Source organism: Epargyreus clarus, unplaced genomic scaffold (assembly GCF_041222505.1).
Source record: "Epargyreus clarus isolate Ecla_fem2 unplaced genomic scaffold, WU_Ecla_fem_2.2 ptg000003l, whole genome shotgun sequence".
Lineage (NCBI taxonomy): Eukaryota > Metazoa > Arthropoda > Insecta > Lepidoptera > Hesperiidae > Epargyreus > Epargyreus clarus.
In genome coordinates this window covers 2,846,928-2,860,020 of record NW_027332211.1, presented here as the reverse complement: position 1 = coordinate 2,860,020, position 13,093 = coordinate 2,846,928, and the positions used below count along the sequence as shown (strand labels likewise).

At 37.9% G+C, this 13,093-nt stretch overlaps 2 protein-coding genes across 3 annotated transcripts; one reads left to right on the top strand and one right to left on the bottom strand.

Moving 5' to 3' along the window:
• Positions 1-82: 82 nt before the first annotated feature.
• On the top strand, positions 83-8,365 carry LOC140750104 (uncharacterized). Its single transcript, XM_073083467.1, has 17 exons — positions 83-783; positions 908-999; positions 1,090-1,237; positions 1,453-1,543; positions 1,672-1,831; positions 2,065-2,178; positions 2,253-2,359; positions 2,529-2,693; positions 3,056-3,157; positions 3,530-3,671; positions 4,061-4,192; positions 4,760-4,907; positions 5,159-5,290; positions 5,988-6,139; positions 6,759-6,922; positions 7,356-7,534; positions 8,218-8,365. Exons 1-17 carry the CDS (start codon positions 366-368, stop codon positions 8,319-8,321), a joined length of 2,550 nt encoding a protein of 849 aa, XP_072939568.1. The 5' UTR covers positions 83-365; the 3' UTR covers positions 8,322-8,365.
• Positions 8,366-8,804: 439 nt separating this feature from the next.
• RpL6 (ribosomal protein L6) lies at positions 8,805-12,894 on the bottom strand. Of its 2 annotated transcripts, none has more exons than XM_073083446.1 (6): positions 12,815-12,894; positions 12,294-12,440; positions 11,818-11,969; positions 10,426-10,597; positions 9,643-9,828; positions 8,805-8,999 (listed from the first exon to the last, which is right to left on the bottom strand). In XM_073083446.1, exons 2-6 carry the CDS (start codon positions 12,438-12,440, stop codon positions 8,838-8,840), a joined length of 819 nt encoding a protein of 272 aa, XP_072939547.1. In that variant the 5' UTR covers positions 12,815-12,894; the 3' UTR covers positions 8,805-8,837. The 2 variants fall into 2 exon arrangements, with proteins under 2 accessions (XP_072939547.1, XP_072939538.1); XM_073083437.1 differs by having other exon boundaries at positions 12,752-12,856.
• Between the last annotated feature and the right edge of the window lie 199 nt (positions 12,895-13,093).

Genomic DNA, 13,093 nt, shown 5'->3' with positions numbered 1-13,093 from the left:
GAATACGTTTGTTTAATTAATTTAAAATGAATGAGAAATAACACTAATGTTTATAGGTACATGGCAAAAACGAACATAAAAACTTAAACGTCTGTCAGTAAAATCTGTTAAATTGTATATTCATTGATTTACTGATTTGTCTATATAGGTTACATGTTTTTATATTTTAATGTGATTTATATTATTCTTATACGAACGGAAGGAGCATTTCGTTTCAAAATTTTATGGTCACATTATTTTAAATTAAATAAATTCAGTAGGTACTTACTAAATTTTACAATTTGAATTGAATGACAAGTTACTAGGGACCGTGTTAAATCAATACAGAATAGAGATGCTACAACGACTTCGTCTTTTTTGACAAAATGGCAAGTCTACGTCCTGATGCGGATGCGTCTTCAATGTTCACGCAAAAAGGAGATGGCAAAAGTGTTAAGAGTCCCGTTAGATCAGAAACAACATCGAGGAGAAACTCTGTCGTAAAGGCGAATATTCCTGCTGAGATAATTACTGTAAAGGACTTTTTCGATTTTATGAAAACTGCATACCAAGTTTATGAACACTTAGAAGGTGACGAGGACGAGGGATCTAAAATAAATTGGGAAGAATTGACCAAACTGACGGTTATCAATCATGTAATTGAACAACAAGAACGCGATCTTCTCTATCAGACGGCTTATGCAGACCAGAAAGCGGTAACGAGCAAAAGTGACACAGCTCTAGAAAAGAAGAACAGCGAAGCAGAGGGTACAGTAAAACGGTTTAGCTACAGCGAAATTGAGGGTAAGTACACCATAGACAAACTTTTTAAGATCTTAACGGTTTCTACGAATCATGGACTAATCATGGACTTACAACTATTTGATATAGGTTTCTGTAGATTGTAAATGTGATTATTATATTATAGAAAAGAGTCGAAGACGCTCTTTACCAACCGAAGCTCGAGTGGAAATGCTTGGAGTTTGGACAGAAGCTAATCTTAACTGTAAGCTCAACGATGTATGTATTACACCAATACAGTTTAGATGGGTTATTTTTAGCTTTTTCATAGGTACTTTATTTAAATTATTGTCTATTAATATTTCTCAGGTCATAAACGAAGGAATACTAGATTCCATTCTACCTTATCTAGTGGGATACAAAAAGCCGTCGAAAACTACGAGCGTTTATACTCCGGCTATTAAAAAATCGCCATCAACAGTATCCACTGATGTAAAGAAACCAGCTAGTTTTGGGGGTACGCATACTACAAAAAGTTCATAATAGATAATTCAAAAATAATATTTTATTTGCAATGAATGCTGCATTGTTTTCATTTTGCTTATTTGCTCTTCGTTGGTCTAATTGTTTTAATAAAATTTCACGTTTAATTGTGACTTTTGTTAAGCAAGGTGTGTTATAACAAAATATTGTTTTTATGATAACTACTAACTACTCCAAATATAATTAAAGGTTTCATCAATGAGAAGGAATCAAGAGATCGTTTGGGCAGACGCAAATCTTCCGTGGTTGTTGCTCAAGATCGAAATAATCAGAAACAAGAGTAAGTTAATTTTCTTTTACTTTATTAGTTTTTTTAATATTAGTGTTTATTTTTAAAATGTTCAAAGTTCTTTTGAAATTCTTGAGCATTACAATAGACATTGTAGCGATTACTGTTTATCACTTCAGGGGTGATGTGGAAATCCACGTATGCGACGAGGTAAAAGGCTTGAAGAAAGACTTCAGATGTCCACAGAAATTACTCGTGTCTAAAATGGGATACTTTGCTGACGTCACCGCTGGCCAGCGGTTGGAGGATATGGACATATCAGTGCATTGTGATATTCAGGTTCATACTTTGATTACGTATTTGTGAATGCTCATCTTCATAATGTCGGATTTTTGGTCATTTTAAGGCATTCGTGCCTATGTTAACTTTCTAGTAGCGATTACATAATAAAGGTGTAGACCAAAGAAAAACTTTAAGTACACATTTACGCACAAATATTATAACGATTTTAATTAATTACGATATAGTATCGTGATCATTAAACATACCATTTACAAATCTTTGCCTTGCAGATATTTGACTGGTTAATGCGCTGGGTTAAACGAGATACAATTTTGGTAGCCGACTGGCCACTCCTCGATCCACACAACGTCGTACCGATCCTCGTATCTGCATCTTTTCTTCAGGTACCGTCATCAACTCAATGACTGTTATATTTAGAAAAGAATCAAAATTGATTGTAACTACGTTCTAATTTCAGATGGAGCCTCTTCTACACGATTGTTTAATATACTGCCATGCACATATGAATGACATTGTTAAGACCTCCACCAATCTGGCCTGCCTCAGCGATGCTTTACTAACAAGGTAATTATATTTTATCTTCTTTTACTGGTACACAAATAACATTCGATTTATCTATTATTATTACAAATCACATTTTAATATTGCGGCCCCAGGTGTGGACCTTATGATACGCCCGTAATAATTTACTCAAAACTCATGAATGAAATGTATAACGGTAATATTCTTTTAGATTATCAGCCATGTACACAAACGCGGAATTGGAAGCAATTCGCGACCGCAAGGATAAGATCCAGTCGCGGCTGTACTGCAAGATGATCCTCTCGCTCGCCGAGCCGGTTCCCGAAACACTACGAGGGCACTATGCCACGCTCGCGACCTTGTTTAAGTGCAGCAAGTAATTATTAAGCAAAAATAGCTAAACGTAACAATTCGTCAATCAATAGCTATTGATTAGAATGAAGCAATAAATGATTAAATTAATTAATTCATGATTAAATTAATAATTTAGCTTAATTTGTTTGTTAGTTTGAATGTTGGTTGCAGCTACTTTTGGACCCTCGATTCAGCAATTTAAAGCAAAAAAGGCGCTGTATATAAACGACCCCGTAGTACTAATACAGTCGCTAAAACACGCGATACACTGATAAAAAGCAGAAAGTCAAAACGTATTGCAGCATTGATTTTATCGACGATACCGAAAGCAGGATGTCTGCTTGGGTCGCAAAAAGCTTTCATTATATAATTTTTGTATCTCAGATGCAACAAACTTCTGGGCCGCCACATCGCGGAACAAGTGCCATGCCAGCCCGCCAGCATGCGTATCGACAGACGCGGCAATGTTATCTCTTCTCACACTAAGTAAGATATAAATTCACTTATCTAGATACTCAGTTAATTACTTACTTTTTATTCGTATTTTACTTATTTTAAATCATTGTTTTCCTATTCAATGTCTCTTTGTTAAAGAACTTGTGATATAGGTATTATATATATTAATAGATGTTTTCTACACTCATAAGACATGTATTGCTACTTGTAGGCATTCTAATTCCCATATTTAGTACGCAATGATAAGTTAAACTAATGAATTAAATATTTGCTTGATCCGAGGCTGAATTCGGCCAAACTGGGCAACTAGAGCGACCACTGTCCACTCCTCTCGTTCTATCCAGCACTGAAGCAGAAGTTCAAACAAGTAACCTCATAATGTACATGAATATTGTCAAGCAGAGATGCCTCTTGGAGTCTGAACGACTACATAACGTGGTTGTACGGAGAGCTGCGGTCGTGGCGCCGCGTGTACTGGCGGCTGTGGGCTGACTGCCATTTCCTCCACTGCCAGCTCTGCGAGAACTATTTCCCGGCATATCAGGTCTTTTATTGATATACTTTTTATTTATAATTATTTGTGTTTGGGAATTTATACCTCATTCATTTCTAAAAATAAATATTTCTCATACCCGTAATATTGGTCGTTAGGGTCCTGCCACACTTATACGATCATCATCGATCGATCGATCGAAAAATCAATTCGATCAATATCTTAGAACTTTAGGAGGATGTAAATCAATAGTTCTTATCATTTCTCATCTATTTCTTTGACTCTACTTTAGGAATACTAATAGATTGAACGATAATATAACATACTATTATTACCACAGAAAAAAGAAATTTTGTATATTAGGAATAACTGATATCCGTTAATTTTTATAGACTTTATGATTGAACAACAATCTAGAATTCATAGTTATGTATGTGTAGATGGAGTGGTGTTCGCACCACGAGCAGACGGCGCACATGTTCGCGGTGGAGGGGCGGCCGCCGCTGCCCGCCGGCCGCTACCCCTGCTGCGGCGAGCGCGCGTACCGCTTCGAGACCATCACCAGGAACACTGTGAGGAAGTGCATGATCATATATTGTTCTCTAACTTGTAGCGGGAATTAGTAGGGTGAAGTGTATTGAATATTGCCTTACAGCATTAACAAGCCGAGTTTACATAATATTTAGCCAAGACATTATTCAGAAGAGGATTTTTTTGTTCTCATTTACTAAATTTAGTGAACATCCGCCTTCATCGAGGCAGCGTTGATTTAAGACTTCGTATTTTAAGTAATTTTACTCTAACAGCGTAGATGAGCGTTACAATTCTAAAATACGTAATGTGTGACTTTATTTACCCACTTGATGTACTGACCAAATCAAATCAGCCGTGGGCAGCCAAATGCATGAGTGCACCAGGCGAGACATCGTGAGGCGAACTACATTAGGCCCCCAGGAAAGACAAGAAACATAATGACCACGACTGCTCTGCCAAGAGTGCAACGACAAAGAAGAAATGACTTTATTATTTATAGTTTTAGGAAACCACCGGTTTTCTATTTGTCAAAACACTTATTGATTTATCATGAAAATAATGTCCTGCGTAACTATTAAAGTCTTGTATCTCATTTCTTGGTCCAGGGCTGTCAGTTCCGCGAGCACGCGCCTGACGAGCGTCTGCCAGCGGACGCAGCCGCTATGGAGCTGTACACTCGCTTCCGCGACATCATCGCGATGCGCCCGCCGCACCTTGTCTTCCCGGAACGCCTCACGCGCCTCGTGGCTAGAGGTGAGACATTATTTCGTACCTGTACCCGTCCGTGATTTAATAGTCATTAATTAAGTAGTAATTACTTGCGTTTGAAATCATTTAAATTTCTCTGACCACAAATGTTTGATTTTATGCGAAAATGTAAGATAAACTTCCGCCTCTATCGATTATCGAATTACATTTTAGTGACCTCCCATGTAAGGTCATGTGTTTCCAAAAAGACAACAGGATGTATACTTAAAAACTATATTATTATTTTGTTTCTACAGAGCCGGGCGAAGACACGGGAGGTCGTCTTCAGTGCAAGGAGGTGTTTTGGTGGGAGGGCATACAGCTTGTCCCTCCGCGACAGCCTTTGGGCCTTCTGGGCAAGCTGTACACCAGCAACAACAAGTTCAACCGTGAGATCATAACAAATTAGACATAGTAAATGAAAGTGTACTGATGATTCGCTTTTTAAAGTACAACATTGGAGAATGATTAAAAAAATCTTACGGGTTGTTAAAATAGCTGGTTAATAATCTTATAACGATCTTATTTATTTGAACGAGCTAAAAGGATATTGTATACTATGTAAAAAGCCAGTCATTGATACATTACAGCGATAAAAATAAATCTACTGTCCACAAGTTCAAGCGAGCTGTGCTAAAATAAAATCAGGAAAATTTCGTGGACGGTGGATCTTAGAGATGCCAATTGCAAGACCGCTGTAAATACGCTCTCCACATTGGCAATCGCGTAGTCAGCATTAATCGTGACGCTTTCATTTGTAAACAATCTTCATTACATAAAAATATAAATCGTCAAAAACACATTGAATGGAGATAACGTCGTTGATGAGACGTAAGTACTACAGCGGTGAGGTACTAGTTATATTCTATTTACGATAAAAGAAGTAAACATAAGGTTTCCATTATTTTAGTTTCAGGTTCAATATTAATCCCTATTGACCAGTGTTTTGTAAGATCGTACGGCGGAATTATCATCAAATTCACCACAATATTTAAATCAGGATTTACTTATCTCTATCATATCACATGATTCCTAGCAAATATAAATCACCTACCCTCGCGCAATATAAAATGTGCGCATACGCAGCGAACATCCGTCCCGGCTCGCCCGCGCTCGGAGCGGTCCGTGCGTCCGCGCAGTCGCTGGCGGGCAACTGCTCCACCGTAACGTGCACCTCACCACAACCAAAACCCGAACCGAAACCAGCTAAAGCCAAGGAAGAGAGCCCAAGAAATAAAGTAAGTTGCTACAGATACACCTCTGATATCTCGATGTTCAAAAGGAATACCGATTTTATAATCATTGTGGTGTCGTAAATAGTGTTGTGATTTTCAGGACAAACTTTGCTTCACAATGTTGAAGATTACATACTGAGACATGACTTCAGCATCATTGACACGATAAATCGTATCATTAGTTTCACCCGCACTGTACATACATTTGTACATAGAAGTAGCTTTAAAGTTGTAATCTGAAATAGTAAATAGATAGATGCATGTATTATATGGAGTAATTTGTTACCGTAGATGGTAGTTTTCTGTGTATTATTATGTGAGTATACTTTACTTGTAAATATCAGCAATAGATAATAGGAAGTTCGTATATTCAGTAGCTATGTGTAATTTGGAGGTTTATAACTATTCATTATTATTTTGAAATGTGTTGTCATTTTGAAGAGTTTGGTAAGTACAGTTTCTATGTTAATTATTTTGTTCATGATTTACAAACTATAAAATACATAATAATATTTGTGACAAATGCCGATTAAAGTACAAAGACACTTTTTATGCGATAATCATAGATTGTAATGACTAAATTATTATTGCACGTTTTAACCCTTGTGTCCGTATCGCAAAGCTAGGCGCGGCGGGCGGCGGCGGCGCGGGCGAGGCGGCGGACGAGGCGGACGAGTCGGACGACAGCGAGCAGAGCTCCGACAGCGGCCGCTCCGACGAGGACGCGGCGCCGCGCCGGCCGCGACCGCGCGCCCGCGTGCCCGCGCCGCCGGCTGATAGGACTGCGTGAGGATGCGATTTTATTTTGGTTTTATTAGCTTTTTGAGCTTTGGCAAAACTTTGATTAACATCGAAAATCAATTTACCATTTGTAATTGATTAAACTCGGGCACTCGGATATATAGGGTCTAGTGATTAGTTGTCTATTATTGGCAATCAACCTTCAGTGTACAAATGTGGAAACGCCCTTACCGGTGCCAACTGTAGGGAGAAAATTCATCGAAAATTGTTAGGTATACTCATACATTTACCACTACTTAGTTTTACACAACATCTACATAAAATTCTGCATAATAATTATTCCATATTGCATAATTTTGCCAATTTAAAAATCACAGCCAATTTGCCTGCATTATTTTTAGCTTATTCTTACCGTCTATCTAATCCCAAGTTACCTTACCTTGCGTAACTAATTTTGTTTACTCATGAAATATTCAAGTGCGCGGCGATCCGTATCGCGCGCGTGCGGCCGTGTGAGCGGGCGCGTGTGGGTGGCGTCGCTGTCGGCGCGCAGCAATCAGGACGGCCAGCGCCGCTTCGAGGAGCGCGCCGCCACGCACATGCGCGCCGCGCTCGCCCGCCGCCTGCATCACGCCTCGCGGACAAACCATCATCCTGGTATTGTTTAATGTTTTATGCAGATAACTGAGTGATAACGTATTAGAACATTGCTTTGTCTCGAAATGTTAATGATCAATAATACACGATGATCGTTGATCGATTAACGTAGTAGAGCAACAGAATAAGGGAATGAGTTTTTAACAACTATAAATCGATCAACAATGTCCAAACTACGACCTACTAGGGCTCAATTTACATTGCCGCGGAATGGAATGGAAGCGAATATTTGCAAACAAATTCTGCATAGCATAATGAACTTTATGTGAATTGTGGAACGTACAAACTAATTACGTGCCAAAAAAAGGTTGCGCGTCTTCCGGGGAATCCTCGCGCATTCTCCAGAACACACACTGCTCACCTATTAGTTTGAGCATGCTCAGGCAAATGGTGTAGATTGTTTGGCCGAGCCGTTAAAGCGTGGACGCGTAAGCACGTTTGGGGCTGAGAACCTTGTCGGTTTCAGTCCGTGCTAAAAGGCGTTCAGCTAGTATTTGACGCGCAATATGAACGTGAAATCGTGTTTTTTATATCGAGGGCCATACATAAATAAATGGATTTAAAAAAGAAATCGATGGATTAGGACAATTATACTAAATTGTAAAAAGAATCTAATCTTTCTCCATTATAGTACGACAGCAATAATATCATGTAACATAACTACATACGCACTTGTATTGTAGGCGGCGTGTACGCGAAGCTGGAGGCGGATTGGCGCGAGCGGCACGCGCCCAGAACACGCAACGCGCCGTCCGCGCGCGCCCGTCCGGCACCCCGATACAAGTAACACCTCGGACGCCTCTCAAACGACGAATAAATGTTCACATATTCCATATTTTATGCCTTGTTTATTACACTAAAATTCCTAAAGATTATTGTAAAAACCTGCGGACTTGGAATAATGACAATAACGTAAACGTCGCCAAATGATAGATGCATTATCTTTAGATTCGCACCTAAAGATAACACCGCCTAATGATTCGATAAGTATCGAATACAATACTCCAGAGTAACTTATTTTATTTAATGCACCTTATTTTATAATTACGATTTGTTTCAAATAATTATGTTACTTTATTTAAAAGATCTGCATTTATCAATTAAACAAATAGGTTACTGATACTATTCATTATGTAACTTGCGTTATCAAATTATATTGAGTGAAAAAAATAATGTTCCACAAATGTATAGTGAAATATATGCATTTCATCCAGAATATTATGCTGGATAGATATCCAGCACATAGATATGTGTAAAATAAAAGACAATAAATTGTGTCAAAATTTATTGACGCTTATCCTAATTAGAAACGCAGGCGGTGCGCGAACTGACTCGAGCGTAGACCGAACGCTGCTTTAAGGTATCCTCGCATCAGCTTCTTGTCGGCGCGCTTGCCGATCGCCTTCACCACTGCGTCGTCAACCGTCTTCTGGTCTGTCTTGCGCTGTTCTGATGGAACGTATTTCTGGAAACAAACAACAACAATTTTAATGTTTTAAAATTTATTATATTCAACACAAGCATAATTATCTTTGGGTAAAAATTCATCAATACAACTGGGGGGGTTACTAACATCTCTTAAAACAATATTTAATCATATGTTTACTCTTTTTTTCAGGAAATTTAACTTTTTAAGCAAAATATGCGAATTTCAGTTGGTTTCATACAATGGATAAGCGAAAAATTAATAAGGGTTTATTTTTGTTCAACTGTGTCTGACAGAATGTTTTACTGTTTTAAGGAGGAAATAAAACTTTCCTGAACTATGATTGTTTTTAAAAGATGGTGGTAGGCGCCCAGGGGGCCATTTAATTGTAATAGTTCAGTAACTGGTTTTGATATACATAATAAAATGGCAGTTACTTTGAAATCACATACAGAAATGTGAATTTATCACAAATATATGACCGAGTTTCGATTTCTACAATATGTCAATAATTTAGCAACATTTATACTGTACATCCCTTTTAAGTTAAAAAGTAATAAATTGTGACACCTTTTTTAACACAGTTATGTGTTTTATGTCAAGACCCCAAGCACGACATGCTGATATAATGAGGTAATATCGAAAATTATATCAATTAGGAAAAGACAAAGTCACAACTAACCTCTTTCTTAGCGGCAAAGATGTCCTCTCCCTGCTTGCGCTTGACGCTGCGCTTGGTGCTCTTCTTGTTCTTCTTGAAATACGCGTCGTCGAGGTGCGCGGGCAGCTTGAAGTCACCCAGGTCCAGCTTGGTGGTGGTGCCGATCACGTAGCGCTGCGGGATGCGCCTCAGGGGACACGAGTTGAACTGCAAATGAGAATGACACAATTTAATTAGTTCTCTCTACTTCAATAGAAGATTTAGTACACTATGGTGGCCAAAGCGGTTCTGCTTTTGAAGATCTTTCCTGAATGCGGATTTTTTCTTATCCACTGATCAATATGCTTATTTACTTCAAAAATAAACCATTGGAACATTTTATACATATTCCTAGTGGTTTTAATTAGTCCTTTTAATTAAGGTACATAATTACGTAATAATATTAATAATATTATTTAAGGTTTGAGGTTTAAATCCAGGCATGTTTTTCTGATTTTGATGTTATGTGTCTTAAAAAAAATTACCACTTGCCAATTGTGAAGAAACCTACACGCCCGAGAGTTCTTTAAAGATAACTTCATAAAAGATGTGTGAAATGTATCAATTTGCACTTGGCCAGTGCAGTGAACCATGGCCTATGGCCATGGCATATACAACCACTCTGTGAAGGCCATGCCCATGCCATGTAGTATTATAAACGCTAATATTATAAACGCGAAAGGAATTCTGTCTGTCCATCTGCTACTTTTTCACAAGCAAACTTCTGGAACAATTGATATGAAATTTTACGTAAAAGTGACTCACGGCAAAAGGTCCAGTGACGAGCAGCAGGCCGGAGGGCAGCACGCCGACGAGCACGACGCGCTTGCCGGCGTGGCGGCCCGCCAGCAGGATGCACACGGTGCCCGGCGTCAGGTTGGGCCGCGTCCTGCGCACGTGCTTGCTGAACGTCTTGTGGTGGGGGCGCGTGCGGATCCTGTAAACAAATATTATTTCTTTTTAACAAACATTCAAAGATTATTAATGTTTAGTGTAAATCTAGACCATAAGTCAGAATTAGATAAGCAACTGATTTTGTCAGTGATTTAAAACCCTAGATGATTCACTAGTGCACCAAAGCGTTAGAGGAATATTGCTTAACATTTTTTTAAGAGCATATGGCGTTCCAAGAATAAGAATATAGCAGTGGTGAAGTTTAAAACATAAAATGCCTAAGCTGTTTCAATATTTTACAAATACAATTGATTTACATAGACTCAACAAAAAATTTAGTAACTTTTTTCAAATATTGAAGAAAGGTTTCAAATATCGAAGATGGTAGAACCCTTTGTGGTTCGACTCCGGCGGCACCACCGCCACACCTATTTCTACCTAATAACAGCAGTGTTAGGCGCTGCTGTGTTCCGGTTTGAAGGGTGTGGTAAGGGAGACAGACTTTTCCGAGGCGTTCCAGCTTAGTCCTCAGGGGTAGCGGCGCATCTCTGGCCGATCTCAGGTAAGAATATCTAATCCTATCTGGGGTTGATTACAGATGTCCATGGACGGCAGTAGCCACTTACTATCAGGTGGACTGTATGCTCGTCTGCTACTCTTATATCATAAAAAAAAAGTAAGAAAAGAAAGGAAGATGGAGGCATCAGATTAAACAGTTGATTAGACTCTGCATTAAAAATGTAGGATATTATAATAGCTTTACAAAAGAAACTTAAGAAAAACATTGCACAACTTGAAGCTTATACACAAATAATTAAAATATTGTTCACACACTTTAAAGCTTGCTCAGACAAATAATTCCAAAGGTAAATAAAATATTTACAAACATTTTAAGAGTGATATTTCTATTCTACGTTTGGCAAAAATGTTTTATGTTAACCAATCTGACAGGTAAAAAACAGCACCATAAAGTTGACTAGTAAATATTGCAAGCCTTGTAGAAAACATGCTTTGAGGAATATGTTACGTTGTGTTGTGTCATATATTGTTATGTTTCAATCACTTTGTAATATATTTTATTTTGATATAGTTTCACTTCATGTACAAGTACATATTGATATGTACACACATCTTTTTATTATTCTATTCAATTAGCCAAAACTGTAATAACTCCTCATGTGTGTGCATAAGTACAAATGCCCTGTTTTTACCACTATTTCGTTAAGTTGTTTAAGGCTTAGACAATATGAAGCAGGCACTTACTTGTCCTGGGTGGGGTAGAAGGACTTTCTGCGGCGGAGCAGCACAGTTCTGGTTCCTCCGTTCTTCTCTCCACCGATCTGCTTCACCACCACTGTGGGCTTCTTGGGCTTGGAGGCCTTGGGGTTCTTCTTGCCAATGAACTTGTACTTGGCCTGGAAAATGCAAAGAATAAGAATCAACATATGAGTCAATGTTATGGAGTTGTGTTTGGATAGTATGGAATGGGAAAAATGTATTTACTGCATGTTGAAATTGGCATAACATTTGCCTGTATTTTTATACATACTTTACGGATGTTCACTTTACTCGTATACAAATTGAAATATTGAGGAACAGTTAAACCAAACAGTATTTAGTGGCACCAAATGTTAAATACTTTCTCGTTTTTTTACTTTATATCAGACAATAATTATAGTTATAACAACTAGGGCCTACTTTATAATTAATATTTATTAAAAAAAATGTATGGAACATACCTTCTTGTGGAACATCTTTGTCTTGGAGAAACGGACGACACCACTACCCAAATCATAATTCCTCGGTTTGCCAACTTTGGCCTTCTTGACTCCGCCCGCGGGCGTCGCGGGGGCCTTAGCCGCCGCCTTGGGCTGTGGTGGAGCCATCTACACAAACAGAAAACAACCTCAAAACAAACTTGCCACCTGACTTCAACTAGGTTATGTTTCACTTATTACTAAATGCCACAAACAAGTGATTTAACACAGCAACCATGAAATTATATATATTTATTGAAGTTTTCGACTATATCACACTATAATACAAAACCGAACAACACTGCTGAACCATTTTATTCCACTTGAACGTCAAACTTTCGAAACAATATTATCACTTTTAATCAAAGATTTTTAAGGAAATATAGCTTTAAATCACTTGTTCGGGGAACACAAATATTCATTTAATCATGTAAACATACGGATGATGAAAATTCAGATATATTATGTTCGATTTATTCAACACGAAAACAAACTCGACTCACATTCGAACCGGGATCAAGAAAAAGAAGTTGACATGAGTTGTCACTTATATTTTCTTCTATGATCTATGGTTTGTTGATAATGTTGCCAAACTTAAAAATTAGTCGTTATGATTATAAATTGCAGATAATATTTTAACGTTTTCCTAAATCAATCTTACTCTTATTTTAATATATTTTGTTAAGAGTATTTAAAATATGTCTTATCAATTATCTTATGCATAATAAAAAGTAAGGAGCTATGTTTCAGAACGTAATGCAAAAGTATGTCAAATAAACTTC